Source organism: Rhinopithecus roxellana, chromosome 12 (assembly GCF_007565055.1).
Source record: "Rhinopithecus roxellana isolate Shanxi Qingling chromosome 12, ASM756505v1, whole genome shotgun sequence".
NCBI lineage: Eukaryota > Metazoa > Chordata > Mammalia > Primates > Cercopithecidae > Rhinopithecus > Rhinopithecus roxellana.
The window spans coordinates 23,003,875-23,019,755 of NC_044560.1; the positions used below are offsets into that span (position 1 = coordinate 23,003,875).

The following is a 15,881-nucleotide window of genomic DNA, read 5'->3' on the forward strand; positions in this document are numbered from 1 at the left end:
GCACGTGCACATGCAAAGATGCATGCACACAAGTGTATACAGACGCATGGCATGCACACAGGCACACACATGCACAGGTACACACATGCAGCTGCACAGGCATGCACCCAGGTGCACACACACACACAAGTACATGCACAGATATGCACAGGCGCACACATGCACAGGTACACACACGCAGATGCACAGGCATGCACCCAGGTGCACACACACACACAAGTACATGCACAGATATGCACAGGTGCACACATCCACAGGTACACACATGCAGATGCACAGGCATGCACCCAGGTGCACACACACACACAAGTACACGCATAGATATGCACAGGTGCACACATGCACAGGTACACACATGCAGATGCACAGGCATGCACCCAGGTGCACACACACAAGTACATGCATAGATATGCACAGGTGCACACATGCACAGGTACACACATGCAGACGCATGTGCAAGCATACAGGTGCATACACAGATACGCACAGGTTCACACACGCACAGTACACACATGCAAATGCATGCACACAGGTACACACATAGGTACACACATGTAGACACACATGCATGCACCCACAGATAGTGCACACACATACACATGCATGCACAAAGGTGCACACACAGGTCCACACACGCAGACGCATGTGCATGCATACAGGTACACAAAGGCATACACACGCAGCATGCATGCACACAGATGCACGCGTGCAAAGGTATGCACACAGGTATACATATGCACATACCTGCAAGCACACAGGTATTCATGGATACACGTGCACACACACATATGCACATATGTAAACATGCACACATGGACCAATATGCGCACACACAATTTGCACACGCATGTGCACACAGATGGTGCACTCACACACATGCATGCACGCACAGACACAAACGCACTCACCCACAGATGTACACACCCCCCCATACAAAGGCATACACATGCACACAACTGTCGGGGCAGAGCCTTGCAGAGTGTACAGTTCAGCAATCAGACTGGGGTTTTGGCCCAGCTCTCCTGCCGACTCGTCTTGGGCAAGCACCTACAGGGTCAGGGCCTGGCATCCTCAAACACACCCCTAGCAGCAGCTGTCTTCATCCCCAGTGGCCCCACGTCCCCCAACACTGCCCCCGGCTCGCGGAGGAGCACCCATCCTCAGGACACCCGTGACAAGGACCAACACTGCCCCCAGCTCGCGGAGGAGCACTGTCCTCAGGACACCCGTGACAAGGAGGAGGCCAGGGCTCCGGGAGGTCGCGGGACAACTCAGCACAGACACCCTGAGCAGCAGATGCTCCCCACAGGAGCAGGCAGAGGGGCCGCACACCCACCGCAGCCCCACTCACCTCCAGGATGAAAGGCAGCACTGGGATGAAGGCCCCCGAGCTCCCTGATAGCAGCGTCAGGGCACGGATGCAGTGCATTCGCAGTGGGTAGAAGCGGGCAGTGGGGATGAGCCTGGGGGTGGGAAGGCCGAGTGAGCAGAGGCCCCAGCTGTGGCAACCCCTGTCCCTCCCCCTGCTGTCTTGGACCCACTCCCCGCTCACTGGCATCAGATCCCTCAAGCAGGGCAAGGCAAGTCTGAACCCCAGGGGACCTGCAGCCCTTGCTCAGCTGTGGGGCTGCAGGTACCTTACCCAGCTTTCGGCTTAATTTCATTTTAACACGGTGCCAGGGGTTATCTGTTCTTGCCTCCTCTCCTCTCCATTCCCGGCTTTCCTGCTTCTTCCCTTGGACCTCCCACCTCCCTTCCCAGCTTTGACTTTCTAAGGCTCAGCCAGACAGATGCCCCCTCCTGGCCAAAGAGGCCACAGAAGCATCCAGCCAAAGTGTCGCTCCCACCTTTTCCTGCTGCAGCCCCTACCCTGCCCAGACCCTCCTGAGTGCTCACACCCAAAATGCAGCTCACTGCATCAGATGTGCTCCACCCAAAAACCCCACGTAATGAACCAAACTCACTGTAAACTGCACACAAGCCCCCAGAACACACACTGGGTGGCCCCCGAGGCAGCTAAACCGCCATTGGAGGAGCTCATGTCACGGGGGCCCACCAGCCCAGCTCTCCAGAATCCAGGGCATCTCCCTGTAGCAGGTACAGGGACCCCAGCCCTTCCTCAGGGACGGCCAGGACACAGAATCAGGCCCCAAGGCCCTGAACACCAGAGGTACTGCCCATACCGTCCCAGCAAATTTGCTTCTCCTGAGCCTCCTGGACAGCCCTTCCCACCCCACAACTCACTTGATACAGCCAATGATGACCTGGGCAAGGGGGTAGACCAAGGGCTGGAGAGCTTCGCTGGGGCCCAGAGTGCTCAGGACCCGGCACCATAGGTAGAGGCAGTGCACGTACTGCCAGTTGTACACAGATTGGTACGTTTCCTGATCAGAGAGAACCACGTCAGCCACTGGCCAGGCTGCCCGGCCGGGCTGACGCACATTCCTCCTGGGCTGGCACAGGAACCATTTCCTCAACTTGCACGTGGGGTCTGAACCCATCCACCCTTCCCCAACCTGCAGGGACCGACTGCACCAAGGTGCTCAGCTGTCTCCAACAGACGGGCTTTGGGGAGGCCCCAGGCCCTGCCTTAGGTCAAGCGCCTGGGCTGCCCCACCCCATGCCCAGCATGAGCCTGGAAGGGCCCACCACACACCTTCTTACGGGTGGTCATGGCGTTGCGCAGGTGTATGGCGAGCTGGCGGACGTAGAGGAAGGCGTGCTGGTAGGCCACACCCGGCTCCAGGGCCAGCAGCTCTGTCAGGGTCCGCTGCATGAAACTGATGAAGGGGAGGGCACCAGGCGAGGTGAACTTGCAGTTCCTCACGTACGTGATGTACATTTGCTGCAGAGGGACCCCGGTCAGAGCCACCTGGGATCAGGGCCATGCACCTCCACCGCCCACTCCAGGCCCCTGTGAACACCTGGGCCTTTCCCTCAGAGCTGGGCCTCGAGGAAAAGCCACAGCTGCCCGCACAGCCCCCACCCCCATGTGTCCGCCAACCTCAGGCCTGGGAGGAGGTGGGGCAGAAGCTCCTGCCGCACACGGGGCCTGTCTGGGGGCTGAGGGTCCCCACATGCAGGCCACCCACAGCTTGGGGACGGGCAGGACTGTACCCTGACCATGGCCTCAGATGCCAACACCCACTGTGCTCCTCCAGCCAGGGAGGCCCTCACCTGGGGAAGTTGTGTGAAGCAGGGTCCAGGTGGGGCCCTGAGAAGGCTGAGGGCTCTCTTTCCTGCCCACCACCCCCAGATGCTCTGTAAGACATTCGTGGTCCAAGGGCCCAGGTCTGCTCAGAGCCGCAGTGCAGGGTCCAGTGAGGGGCACCACCAAGGCAGCCTGCCCCACCTCAGGCTGAGATTTCCAAAGCAGACGCGGAGGGACACAGATGCAGGGCCTCCCACTACCTTGAGGACGGGGCCGAGGAAAGTGGCCTTCTTGTGCCGGCAGACTCTACTGAGGACCAGGAAAGCCAGCACCCGCAGGGACTCCTCCCCAGTGCTCCATACGACCACCATTCTCTGCAGAAGGTCAGACATCACTGCTGGCCCCCCAGCCTCCTCAGGGCCAGCACAGCCCTCCCCAGCCAGGCAAAAGCTCCCGTGACCACCAGCTCTTCCCAAAGCACCTCGAGGGAGCTGTGAGTTAGGAGCTCAGTTACAGAAGTAAACACAGAACAGGCGCGTTGCTCCTCGTGAGAAGAGGACCACAAAAGCATACGTCAGACACGCCACCGTATGTGAAATCACACCGGGAAAAGAACACCACACGTGGCTTTGCTCACGGACTGAGCCATGCTGCCCAGGCAGGTGGGGGCTGCCTGAGATGGAAACCTCAGGTGGGGGTGGGGGCCAGGTGCTTCTGCGGCCTCTCTAGCCAAGTGGAGCCAGTGGAGTGTGGGCACCACTTGTGCCCTGGTCAGGAGTGGGATGTGGTGGGGGTAGCTGCATGGCCCCCCGACCCCATGACAGGCACAGGGAGGGGACTGGGCCGCCCACCTTGAGCAGCATGCGGCACTGCTTGGGGAAGGTCAGGAAGCAGGGCACCAGCACACTGATGTGCTGCAGCACGGCCGCCAACACCGTCATCTCCGCTAGACAGGACACCAGCTGGGGGCAGGAGGAGACAGTCAAGCCCCAAACCCACACATTCTGGGATACAAAAAAGGACTGGACCACCAGATACAGCCAGGCCCCTGTGCCCTCCCCACCAGAACAGCACCTGTATGACCGAGCCCAGGTACGCCTTGAAGTCCACACGGAGCTTCCCCCAGAGCGGGCTGCTGGACGGCTGCAGCATCCTGCAGAGAAACCACCCATCCCTGTCTGGGAAGCCCCATGGCTTGGACGCAAGGCTGCTCAGCGTCTTGGCGCATGTCCTGGCCAGCGCAGCCTCTACAACCCTGCAGAGACTCCCATCTCTCCTCTCGAGAAAGCTCAGGGACCCTTACAGCTGGACGGACACAGGGGCTTAGCAGGACCCTCTCAAGGGCACTAGCCCCTCCTTCAGTGGCCCTGAACTCCTGTCTGCCCTGGCCCAGGGCTGGCCACCTCCCTAAGAGTCCCCAGAAGTCCCAGCCTCCAGCTCTATCTCTCAGACATAAACCTTTTCTAAGTCCCCTTGATCACATCCCCACGAGACCACATGAGGCCCCTAAGCCCAGCAGCTGGTACTCGGTGCCTTTGGGGTCTGCCAGGCACCACCAACTGCCGCAGGCTGTTTTCCTTTCGCCCACATTTGCTGCACAAAGAAAAGAAAATCAGAGGGCAGGTGTGGAAGCTCACGCCAGTAGTCACTGCACTCTGGGAAGCCAAGGCAAGGGTATCAAACTCCAAGCCCAGAAGTTTGAGACCAGCCTGAACAACATAGTGAGACCCTGTCTCTACAAAAATATACAAAATATCATCCAGGCCGGCAGGCTAAGGTGGGAGAATCCAGGAGGTAGGTGTCGCAGTGAGCTATGGTCGGACCACTGCATTCCAGCCTGGGCAACACAACAAGACTCTGTCTCGTAAGGAAAAAAAAAAAAAAACCATTTACCAGAACCCATGCAGTAGGCGCTCACTAAAATCTGCTGCAGCACGGGAAGGACAAAGGGCAGGGCCCCAGAAAGACCCCCATCCTCAACCCTCCTCACATCTGTGTTGACACTGGCTGCTGGGCACCTGCTGCCACTCCCCCACGGCCTGACTCCCTCTGGCACAGCTGCTGCCTTGACAGGGGTCCCTGACCTAGTGGCTCAGGCTGCAGTGCTTGCTGTCCCCCAATCACTGCCTGTCCTCCACCCCCATCTGCCAGCTTCCCTGTCCCCTTCGGACAGCACTGCCTCCATGTGGACACAGTTCTGCTCGATCCGCCCAGCCCCGACCACCACCACCAGCAACAGTGCCCGTCTCCTGAGCTGCTGTCTCCTGCCCCCGAAGTGCTGATGGCGAGACCTCTCCCTTGGGTCTCCTTTCTTCCTCTGGAAGGTGTCTTGGGGCAATTTCAACTCTAGGCCTCCACTGCCTCAAGGTCACATGGCTGCATGGCCCCTGGAACCCCAATGTGACCCATGCTCTACCAAATGCTTGGCTGTGCATCTCTCTTCTCTGAAAACCTTCCACAGCCTTCTCTGCCCAATCTTCCTCTAAGGGGGAAGTTGAGGCCCTCAGGTCCTCAGCATTGATGAGGCCCCTGTCTACAGACACACGCAGCTCCAGGAAACATGCCAGTCACAGGGCAAAGATCAAGGAGCATGGACAGAACTTCCAAGTCCTTACGAAGGGGAAGACAGCAAGCACCCTAACCTGGAAAATTCTAAGCACAAAAGCCGCCGCACACTCCACACCTTCTGAGACTCTGAGCAGAAAACTTTCCTTTTCAGGAAGGAAAGAAGATGGGGCCACTCCAACCGGCCCCAAGTGCCCAGCCTCTCCCAAGGGTCCCTCATGCCTCGCTGCCTTCTCAGGGTCCCTGAGAAGAGCCTGGCTCTGTCGCCAGGTCTCTGTCCTGGCCACAAGGCCTCTGGCTTCTCCTGTGTGTGGTCCCAATCCCCCTTTCACTCCCTCCCCTCTTACCTGCTGCTGTCCTTTGCCGCCTTTCCAAACAGCAGCTTCTGGAGACAGCCAATAAGGTCTCTGATGCAGAAGGTGACCAGAGCATTGAACACTGCAATGAAAAGGCCTGGATGTACTCATGGGATAGAGAACACAACAGACAGCCTGGATGCCAGGGTCCCCCCCCAGCTCACCAGACAGCCTGGATGCCAGGGTCCCCCCCAGCTCACCAGACAGCCTGGATGCCAGGGTCCCCTCGAGCTCACCAGCCTGGATGCCAGGGTCCCCCCAGCTCACCAGACAGCCTGGATGCCAGGGTCCCCTCAAGCTCACCAGCCTGGATGCCAGGGTCCCCCCAGCTCACCAGACAGCCTGGATGCCAGGGTCCCCTCGAGCTCACCAGCCTGGATGCCAGGATCCCCCCAGCTCACCAGCACTGTCCGTGACCTGGAATTTGTTGGCCTCAGCACTTTCCCGGTCCCCTTGGGTGGTGGCCACAGCTGCTCGGAACGCCTGTACCACTTCATGGAACAGCTTTGGCGTGAGGCGTTGCTGAAGGAGCAAGAGTACCGGGGCGTCAGGGGAGCCGAGACTGCACTGGGCAGAGTGGAAACGGCGGCCCCAGAGAAAGGCACCCTCACCCTCAGACACAGGGCAGAGGTGGGGGGGCCCACAGAGCCCCATACGGATAACAAAAATGGAAACAAAGTCTAGAATTCTCTGGGAAGGGGAGGGAGTCTGGCTCAGGAGCCCCAGGGAACGGGCTGGGGGTTCCAGATCCTGGACTATGGCCACCTCCAGGTGGTATCTGGAGCTCTCCCTATCCTTGTCCCTAGAAAAACCACTGAGAGAGGCTCAGAAGGACCCCAGCTCCCCCAGCCAACAAAGGCACAAACAGTCCATCCCACCCACAGTGGGGCAGATTTTGGGGAGCCAGGTGCCGACAGAGCCCCTGGAATCTACCCAAAGGTGAACACACAGTCCTGGGGCAATCAAGCAAGCAGGAGGATCAAGGCGTACTGACTTGCGCTGAAGAGGACTCCAGTGTCCCCTGCGTGGAGAAGAGCTCCTCCCACCAGCACAGCCTCAGGCACCTCAAGTGAAGCAAGGCCAGATTCCTGCCTAGGGCACCCGGCTGCCCACCCCTCGCTGCTGCTCACCTTTGCTGCCTGCTTCCATCTGTCAACCATGGCGAGGGTCACAGGAACACAATTCTTCTTCCCCTTCAGCCCTCTGGGGACTCTGTCCCCATCTTCCCCCTCCTCTGCTCCATCCTCCTCCTCACTGGCTTCCTGCACAGAAAGGCTGAGCTGAAGGAGGGTGTAGAGGCCACAGTGCGCTCCTTCTGGTTCGGCCCATGCCCTCACCTCCAGCACATCTGGCAGGGAGTGGAACGGCTCCTCCTCCTCCTCAGAGCTGTCTGAGTCACTGAAGTTTAGCAGGCTCTGGTCATTCTCCTGCAGGAACTTGTAGAACTCGGGGTCTCTGTCCTTCAGCCGAGACAGCTGGTCCTTGTGCTCAGAGGCACGGCCTTTACGCCGGCTGAGAAGGCAGAAGTCAGCAACCCCAGCAGAAAGTGGAAGTAGAGGGGGCGGGGAGTGGCCTACAGGGTTAATCTGTTTCGTTTACGAGAGTTACCAACAAGCAAGGCAGGAGGATTGCCAGGAGATATGTTTTTGGCAGACCCGTCTCTCCTACCCAACAGCCTCTACAACATACACTCAAACCCAGCCACGGTCTTCCCTGGACTTGCTGCACCTGTGCCATGCTCTACTCTGGCTGTTGGTAGCTTCACCCTTCCAGGGGTTCAGACTAAAGGCAAACCTCTGTCTCTAATACCCAGCATGCAACTTGTCATCAGATCTCACTAGCAACACCTTCAAAACTATTCGTGCCTCCTCTCAAACCACCACACAGTTCAACTCTCAGTTAACATAAAAGTCTCCATTTCCACCCTTGCCACCTACAAGGCACTCCACCGCTCAAACCCAGAAGTAACTTCCTGTTTTACAAGGTAACCTTAGGACAGTCTACGGCCCCTGGCTCTTCATCACCCTTCCAGGCTCATCTGCCCCTACTCACCCCCTCACTCCTGCCACAGCCACCGCTTTTACCTCTGCACCCTCCCCAAATGCTCTCACTGCACGGCCTTTACTGTTTCTGCTACCTGAAATCCAAGACATACTCCCCCTACTGTCTGCGTGGCCTCCTCGCTTGAGGTCTTTATTCAGACATCATCTACTCAGTCACCTCCGCTTTCCTTTTCTTTTTTTTTTCTGAGATGGAATCTCACTGTCGCCCAGACTGGACTGCAGTGGTGCAATCTACACTCACCGCAAGCTCCGCCTCCCAGGTTCAAGCGATTCTCCTGCCTCAGCCTCCCAAGTAGCTAGGACTACAGGTTCGTGTCACCATGCCCAGCTGATTTTTGTATTTTTGGGTTTCTTTCTTTTTTCTTTCTGAGATGGAGTCTCACTCTGTTGCCCGGGCTGGAATGCAATGGTGCCATCTCGGCTTACTGCAACCTCCACCTCCTGAATTCAAGCGATTCTCCTGCCTCAGCCTCCTGAGTAATTGGGATTACAGGCGCCCACCACACCCGGCTAATGTTTGTATTTTTAGGAGAGACGCGATTTCTCCATGTTGGTCAGGCTGGTCTCGAATTCCTGACCTCAGGTGATCTGCCCATCTGGGCCTCCCAAAGTGCTGGCATTACAGGTGTGAGCCACAGCGCCCAGCCTCCGCTCCTTGTAACAGAGCAACTCGGCTCCCCTGGCCATTCTCTCTCCAGCCTGTCTCTCCTTTCCCTCCCCAGCACTTATCTGTTCCACGGAACTGCAGGCGGTTATTTTACCCAAGACCGTGAGAGCTCTCCCAGATCGGGAAGAGACGTTTGCAGAACTCACCAATATACGCTCCCTCCCCAGGACAGGGTTTGGCACGGAGCAGGAGCTCAGTAAACAACCGATGAAACAGTAAGTTAAGCTGAAGGGACTGGGGGTAGAGATCGGAGGTCCTTAGGCCTTGACCCTGAGACCCCAGGCGAGGTCAGCAAACTTGTGGCGGGGTGGGCCAGGGCGAGCAAGGAGGTTCTGCTCACCCACGTCCCCACTCACCTGGCCGAGGGGCTCCCGCCCGGCTCATCCGGACTCCGGGCAGCCTCGCGTGCCTCCCGCGTGTCCGCTTCCGGGGAGTTTTCGGACTCGGATTCGGACTCGGAGTCAAAGCCCGAAGCTAGGAACTCGTCCACCGTCAGCTCCGCCAGGCGCCTGCGGGTCACGCAGGAGTCACAGCTGCCCGCAGGCTCAGCTCGCCCCAACCCCGCTGAGAGGAGCAAGAAAAGCCTCTTGGATACAAACACCCACCGAGAGGCAGAACCGGCCCTCGGACCCGCTGCTTACCTCTTGCGGCTCCGGGGAGCTGCCATGACACCAGTCCACAGCATGCGCCCTACTTCCGGCCCCAGAATGCCGCGCTGCGGCGCACTTCCGCCGCCCAGGCCCCGCCCCGTTCCCCGCCCCGCCGCGCCACGCCCAGCCGAGTGGTTCTACGGTTCTCCGACCGCTGCGCCTTCTGTCTCCGAGCGGGAGGGCGCGTTCGCGTGCACGGTGCGGGCAGCCCAGGTGGAGCCCAGATGCGCCTCCCGCTCGGCGCCCGGCTCCGCAGGACGCGGCGACGCCGGTGTCCGCCCCGGGGAAGAGAGACCAGGAGTCCCGTCGCGCCCGCAGCCCACCCGGCGCTCCGAGGGCACGCGCCTGCAAGGACGCCAGACTGCGACGGCGGGGCATCTATGCAAAGAGCTCCTACGAATCAACAATAAAAAGCCGAGGGTCCAGTAGGAAACACGAAGGGCGGTGGGAACCGCACTGATGTCGCCAACTCGACAAAAGACGGGCGACCCGAGGGCCAGGCTGGCTTCGCCCGATCCGCGGAGACGGGCCAGCGCCACGAACACCGCACAGGGCGCTCCCCGTCCACGGCCCTTTGGACGCCGACGGCGGCTCTTTCGCAGCCCTTCCCGGGGACGCCCGCCGCACGGGGTGAAGGCGGTGGGGAGACCGGCGCCTTCCTCCCTGCTACCAGCCTGACACCGGGGCCCGCGGGCCTGGACAGCCAGACCCCACGACAGGGGCGCCCCAGGGCGCAGGCGCGGCTCCCCCAGCCCTGGCTCTGAAGGGGCGAGTGAGGGACGCGGGCGGAGTGGCCTCGGGGTCCCATTTGGCCTCTTGGTGCTGCGGGGCCCCGGGGCTCCCCGGAAGAGAGCAAGTTAGGGGGTCGAGGGGGCGGGGATGGCTTCCTGGGGGAGGAGGAGGGCGAGGCTTGGGGGGGCTTCCCAGAGGAGAGTGAGGCCTGGGGGGCTTCTCGGAGGAGGAGGAGGGGGAGGCCTGGGGGTCTTCCCGGAGAAGGAGGAGGGCAAGGCCTAGGGAGGCTTCCCGAGGGAGGAGAATGGTGGGGCCTGGGGGGCTTCCCGGAGGAGGAGGAGGAGGGCGAGGCCTGGAGGGGCTTCCCGGAGGAGGAGGATGGCAGGGCCTGGGGGGCTTCTCGGAGGAGGATGAGGGCGGGGCCTTTGGGGGCTTCTCGGAGGAGGAGGCGAACCCGGGGCGCGGCGCTGGAAGGATCCGCGTCCAACGTGTAGTCCCTGAAACCTCTCGGGAGGCGGGGCGGGCGGCGCCGAGAAACAGCGGCTGCGGGCGGGAGCGGCGGGAGTGAGCGACGCGGAGCGGGCCGCCACCGCCGAGCAGCCCTCCGGCAGTCTCCGCATCGGTTCGCCCGCGCGTCCTCCGCGAATCGGCGGCGGGTCCGGCAGCCGAATGCAGCCCCGCACCGAGCGCCCGGCCGGCAGGACGCAGAGCCCGGAGCACGGCAGCCCGGGGCCTGGGCCCGAGGCGCCGCCGCCGCCGCCGCCGCCGCAGCCGCCGGCGTGAGTGGGCGGGGGTCGGGGCGCGGGGGGCGGCCTCGGGACCTGCCCGGCCCCCTCCCTCGTGTCCGCTCGCAGAAGGGGCGGGGGCCGCTCCCGGGGGCCCGGGGAGGTCGGGACCCTGGTGCGGAGCGGGGTCGGCCCGGAGTAGCGTCCCCACCGGCGCCTCGCGCTCTCAGGTCGCCGCTCCCGCTGCGGGCCCGAGAGGGCGGCTGGGAACGCGGAGGAGCTGAGCTCGTGGGGGCGCCGGGGAGCGGGGCTCTGCCCGCGGCTCTGACGACGCCCGGGGGAGCAGGGGCGCAGCGCAGGCCTGGACACGGCGCGCTCGGGCCGGGGGTCCTTGGCATAGGTCAGGCGAGGGCGGCCGGCGCCCCCGTCGCACCAGGGCCTGGGTCCCCGCGGGCTGCCCGGGCACGGCCCAGAGTCTCCAGGGCAACCAGGGCGGGCGGGCAGCGCCAGCGGGGCGAAGCCTGACCCGCCCGCCCCCTGCAGCCCCGAGGCAGAGCGCACGCGGCCCCGGCAGGCTCGGCCCGCAGCCCCCATGGAGGGAGCCGTGCAGCTGCTGAGCCGCGAGGGCCACAGCGTGGCCCACAACTCCAAGCGGCACTACCACGACGCCTTCGTGGCCATGAGCCGCATGCGCCAGCGCGGCCTCCTGTGCGACATCGTCCTGCACGTGGCCGCCAAGGAGATCCGTGCACACAAAGTGGTGTTGGCCTCCTGCAGCCCGTACTTCCATGCCATGTTCACAAGCAAGTACCCGCCTGCGCGGCGCTGGGGGCTCCGTGGGTCCCTCGGGTCAGCCCGTCTGACACGCTGTTCCCACAGATGAGATGAGCGAGAGCCGCCAGACCCACGTGACGCTGCACGACATCGACCCTCAGGCCTTGGACCAGCTGGTGCAGTTTGCGTACACGGCTGAGATCGTGGTGGGCGAGGGCAACGTGCAGGTGAGGACTGCCTCCCCTGGGCCCCGGTGAAGTCCTCTCAGCCAGATCCCGCTGCCCTCCACCTTGTGCCTCCTTCACCCGCATCTCGGTGCCCCGTAGACTCTGCTCCCAGCCGCCAGCCTCCTGCAGCTGAATGGCGTCCGAGACGCCTGCTGCAAGTTCCTGCTGAGTCAGCTCGACCCCTCCAACTGCCTGGGCATCCGGGGCTTTGCCGATGCGCACTCCTGCAGCGACCTGCTCAAGGCCGCCCACAGGTACGTGCTGCAGCACTTCGTGGACGTGGCCAAGACCGAGGAGTTTATGCTGCTGCCCCTGAAACAGGTAACAGCTGGTGGGCCCAGCCGGCGCCCTCCACCCCACCCCAGTTTTTGCTTTTGACTCCCGACCCCATTTTGTCCTGATGCAGCCCTGCTCACAATCCTTAGTGCCTGCTGTGCGTCCCCAAGACCCTCCTGGATCGAGGCCCCCTGGGAGCCTCGTCTGTGGCTCCTGACTCTGCTCAGCCCCTCCCAGTATGAACACTCAGCCCCCACCCCCTAACCCTCCTCCTAGGCATCTTCAGGGCTCCCTGGGCCCACAAGACCCTCCCCAGATCTCAGGTCTGAGGACCTCCACCCCCAGGTGCTGGAACTGGTGTCTAGTGACAGCCTGAACGTGCCTTCGGAGGAGGAGGTCTACCGAGCAGTCCTGAGCTGGGTGAAACATGACGTGGACACCCGCAGGCAGCATGTCCCACGGGTGAGGCCCGGCCCCGGGGGCTCCCATAGCATCCAGGAGGGCGTGCAGGTGGCTGAGGGCCTGGTGCACCCTGATCTTTCCCGAGTTCAGGGATTCCGTGGGGATGGTGCCCGCCCTGTCTGAAGAAGAACGTGTCACACAGGTGGTACAGGCATCTGGGGGGTTGTCTCAGCCCTGGGGCCCAGTGTGCCCCAGGGTCCCCCTTGACCTTAGCGTTCCCTGCGCCCCAGCTCATGAAGTGTGTGCGGCTGCCTCTGCTGAGCCGCGACTTCCTACTGGGCCACGTGGATGCTGAGAGCCTGGTGAGGCACCACCCTGACTGCAAGGACCTTCTCATTGAGGCCCTGAAGTTCCACCTGCTGCCCGAGCAGAGGGGCGTCCTAGGCACCAGCCGCACGCGGCCCCGGCGCTGTGAGGGGGCCGGGCCTGTGCTTTTTGCTGTGGGTATGGCTCCCCGCCCCTTTCCTTCCTGCCCTGTGCCTTCTACTCCCCACCAGCACAAGCCCACCCCACCTGTGCCGGTCAGGTCCTGACCTGCTCCTCCGCCCCTCCATCCAGGGGCCTCTCCAGGAGCCCGGGGTGTGGCCCAGCAGTGGGATCCACTCACGAGTCCCATCTCCACCTGCCCTCCCCAGGCGGTGGGAGCCTGTTTGCCATCCACGGAGACTGTGAGGCCTATGACACGCGCACCGACCGCTGGCACGTGGTGGCCTCCATGTCCACGCGCCGGGCCCGGGTGGGAGTGGCTGCGGTGGGGAACCGGCTGTATGCTGTGGGCGGGTAAGCCTGGAGGCTGGACTTGGATCAGGTCTGGTGTGTGCCCCATGGGTATCGGCTGTATGCCGTGGGTGGGTAAGCCTGGAGGCTGGACTGGGGTCGGGTCTGGTGCATGCCCGCCAGGCCAGTCTTGACCTGCAGTGGGTTAATTCTGCTAGCTATGACGGGACCTCAGATCTGGCTACCGTGGAGTCCTACGATCCGGTGACTAACACGTGGCAGCCGGAGGTGTCCATGGGCACGAGGCGAAGCTGCCTGGGTGTGGCCGCCTTGCACGGACTCCTGTACTCGGCTGGCGGCTATGACGGGGCCTCCTGCCTGAACAGGTAGTAATTGGGGTTGGGGCCCCAGTGGCTTTGTAGGGTCCACTTCGCAAGAGGCGAGTTTGTGTCACCATCACGGAGGTCGTATCTGACGGGGTGTTAAAGGGGGTGATCTGCGAGGCCGCTTCACCCCAGGCCACGGCCACATTGGGCCTGAACTGGCTTTGCTGCCCCAGTCCCCTTTCCTCTCTGGGATCCTTATCTCCAGTCCAGAGGCTGGGCCCAGGTGGGTGTATGCCCAGGCTTTTCCAGGCAGCCAGGGGCCTGTGCCCACCAGCGGGTCCTGCCTGGTAGGACTTTGCGGTCTGAGTCTTTTGTGACTCCTAGGGTAAGATTTCAGCCATTCTGCTGGGCAGGGCAGGTCCTGGGGCTGGAACACCTTTCTGTCTCTATTGAGCTGTGGTGGCGGTCCTGGTGCCCACAGTGCTGAACGCTACGACCCCCTGACCGGAACGTGGACATCCGTCGCTGCCATGAGCACCCGGAGGCGCTATGTACGAGTGGCCACGCTTGGTGGGTGATGGGGCCTGCCTGGGGGGGTCCCCACCTTCCCCCACCCTGGAGACCCCACTCCCAGCAGGAGTGCCACGGGCATGTTGACTTTCTGCAGATGGGAACCTGTATGCCGTGGGCGGCTACGACAGCTCCTCACACCTGGCCACTGTGGAGAAGTATGAGCCCCAGGTGCATAGTGCACCCCTCCTGGCCACCCCCTCCTGTACGCTGCGGGGCCCTCCCCTCTCTGGTCGCCCACGTCCCACCCATTCCTGACACCCCACCCTGGAGTTGGGGCTGCGGCAGGGGAGGGATGCCCATGGCGGGTCTGCCTCCAGCCCACACCCTTGCCCCTAGGTGAACGCTTGGTCGCCCGTGGCGTCCATGCTAAGCCGACGCAGCTCAGCGGGTGTGGCTGTGCTGGAGGGTGCCCTGTACGTGGCAGGGGGCAACGACGGGACCAGCTGCCTCAACTCGGTAGAGAGATACAGTCCCAAGGCTGGAGCCTGGGAGAGCGTGGCGCCAATGAACATCCGCAGGTCCGTGGTGGGGCTGTGCTGCGGGGAGGGGTTTCCCCCCTTCAGTGGGCATGTCCCACCCCTACTCCTTCTCGTGGCGCAGCCCCTCCCCCGCACCCCTTCCTGCAGCCAGGTGCTCACCCCGCCTGCCCCCCTAGGAGCACGCACGACCTGGTGGCCATGGATGGATGGCTGTACGCCGTGGGGGGTAACGATGGTAGCTCCAGCCTCAATTCCATCGAGAAGTATAACCCGAGGACCAACAAGTGGGTGGCCGCATCCTGCATGTTCACACGGCGTAGCAGTGTGGGCGTGGCGGTGCTGGAGCTGCTCAACTTCCCGCCGCCGTCCTCGCCCACGCTGTCCGTGTCCTCCACCAGCCTCTGACCCCCCAACCCCCAGAGGCCTGCAGCCTCCCACATGCCTTAAGGGGGCCGTGGCCCCCACCAGGGACATCTTGCATCTTCTGTTCACGTCTCTGCGTCCATTCCTTTGTGTCTATATTTAGTTGTTTATTTATTTAGTTATTTATCTTATTTATTGAGGGGTGAGCCGTGCCGCGGCCGCCTGTCCTCCCCTCCACTGCCTGCATGGCGGGCAGCTGGGAGTGACCAGGTGGGCCTCGCTGCCCCAGGGCCATTGCCTGTTCAGACCCTGCAGGCCGCGGAGCTAGAGGCCCTGGGGCTTTCCAAGCAGCTGCAGCCCCCAGCTCGAATTTTGCACACGGCGGCGTCCTGGGAAGGGTGGGGAGCAGGTGTCCTTCCTGTTGTCGTCTGCCTTGTGCCATCTTCCCTGGATCTTGTAGTGGGTGCACACGTGTGCACTCGGGCCCCACACAGCAATACAAGCCCAGCTTGAACAATAAACACATTTCTGGGGCTCCTCAGGCTGAGCATCTCTCTGGCTTGTGGGGCAGCTGCGCAACTTTGGGTCCCATCTGGGGGTCCAGGGTGAGGGGTGTGGGCGGGTGGCCTGAGATGCTGCACCGGTGTCTGGGGCCAGCAAGGCAGAGCTGGGCATCCAGGGAGGGTGGGGGCCATGGAGTCCCTGTGGACCAGCCTCCCGCTGTAGGTGGGGTTTGCCTGGGCTGGGTCCTGAGGCTGAGGTCCCCGCCACGTCT

The 15,881-nt window shown here is 62.3% G+C and overlaps 2 protein-coding genes across 8 annotated transcripts in view; one reads left to right on the top strand and one right to left on the bottom strand.

Annotated features, from left to right (window-relative positions):
* NOC2L (NOC2 like nucleolar associated transcriptional repressor) overlaps window positions 1-9,532 on the bottom strand; it is a 15,897-nt gene extending 6,365 nt beyond the window's left edge. For all 3 annotated transcript variants that reach the window (XR_004060405.1, XR_004060406.1, XM_030942406.1), the window contains exons 1-12: window positions 9,444-9,532; window positions 9,159-9,311; window positions 7,410-7,584; window positions 7,203-7,334; window positions 6,474-6,594; window positions 6,064-6,154; window positions 4,226-4,304; window positions 4,003-4,113; window positions 3,412-3,525; window positions 2,657-2,845; window positions 2,245-2,384; window positions 1,352-1,463 (exon numbers count right to left, since the gene is read on the bottom strand). Coding sequence is in view for 1 of the 3 variants with exons in the window: in XM_030942406.1 (XP_030798266.1) it covers window positions 1,352-1,463; window positions 2,245-2,384; window positions 2,657-2,845; window positions 3,412-3,525; window positions 4,003-4,113; window positions 4,226-4,304; window positions 6,064-6,154; window positions 6,474-6,594; window positions 7,203-7,334; window positions 7,410-7,584; window positions 9,159-9,311; window positions 9,444-9,487 (1,461 nt within the window). In the remaining 2 variants the exon portion in view is untranslated. The remainder of the gene's footprint in view (window positions 1-1,351; window positions 1,464-2,244; window positions 2,385-2,656; window positions 2,846-3,411; window positions 3,526-4,002; window positions 4,114-4,225; window positions 4,305-6,063; window positions 6,155-6,473; window positions 6,595-7,202; window positions 7,335-7,409; window positions 7,585-9,158; window positions 9,312-9,443) is intronic.
* Window positions 9,533-10,725: 1,193 nt separating this feature from the next.
* Window positions 10,726-15,647, top strand: KLHL17 (kelch like family member 17). 5 transcript variants are annotated; one of them, XM_030942409.1, is made up of 12 exons: window positions 10,727-10,963; window positions 11,453-11,712; window positions 11,789-11,910; window positions 12,010-12,231; window positions 12,463-12,648; window positions 12,879-13,092; window positions 13,284-13,428; window positions 13,584-13,751; window positions 14,173-14,261; window positions 14,359-14,466; window positions 14,601-14,782; window positions 14,920-15,125. In XM_030942409.1, exons 1-12 carry the CDS (start codon window positions 10,854-10,856, stop codon window positions 14,971-14,973), a joined length of 1,860 nt encoding a protein of 619 aa, XP_030798269.1. In that variant the 5' UTR covers window positions 10,727-10,853; the 3' UTR covers window positions 14,974-15,125. The 5 variants fall into 5 exon arrangements, with proteins under 5 accessions (XP_030798271.1, XP_030798269.1, XP_030798267.1 ...); XM_030942407.1 differs by having other exon boundaries at window positions 10,728-10,963; window positions 14,359-14,432; window positions 14,920-15,647; XM_030942408.1 differs by having other exon boundaries at window positions 10,729-10,963; window positions 12,532-12,648; window positions 14,359-14,432; window positions 14,920-15,647.
* Window positions 15,648-15,881: the final 234 nt, after the last annotated feature.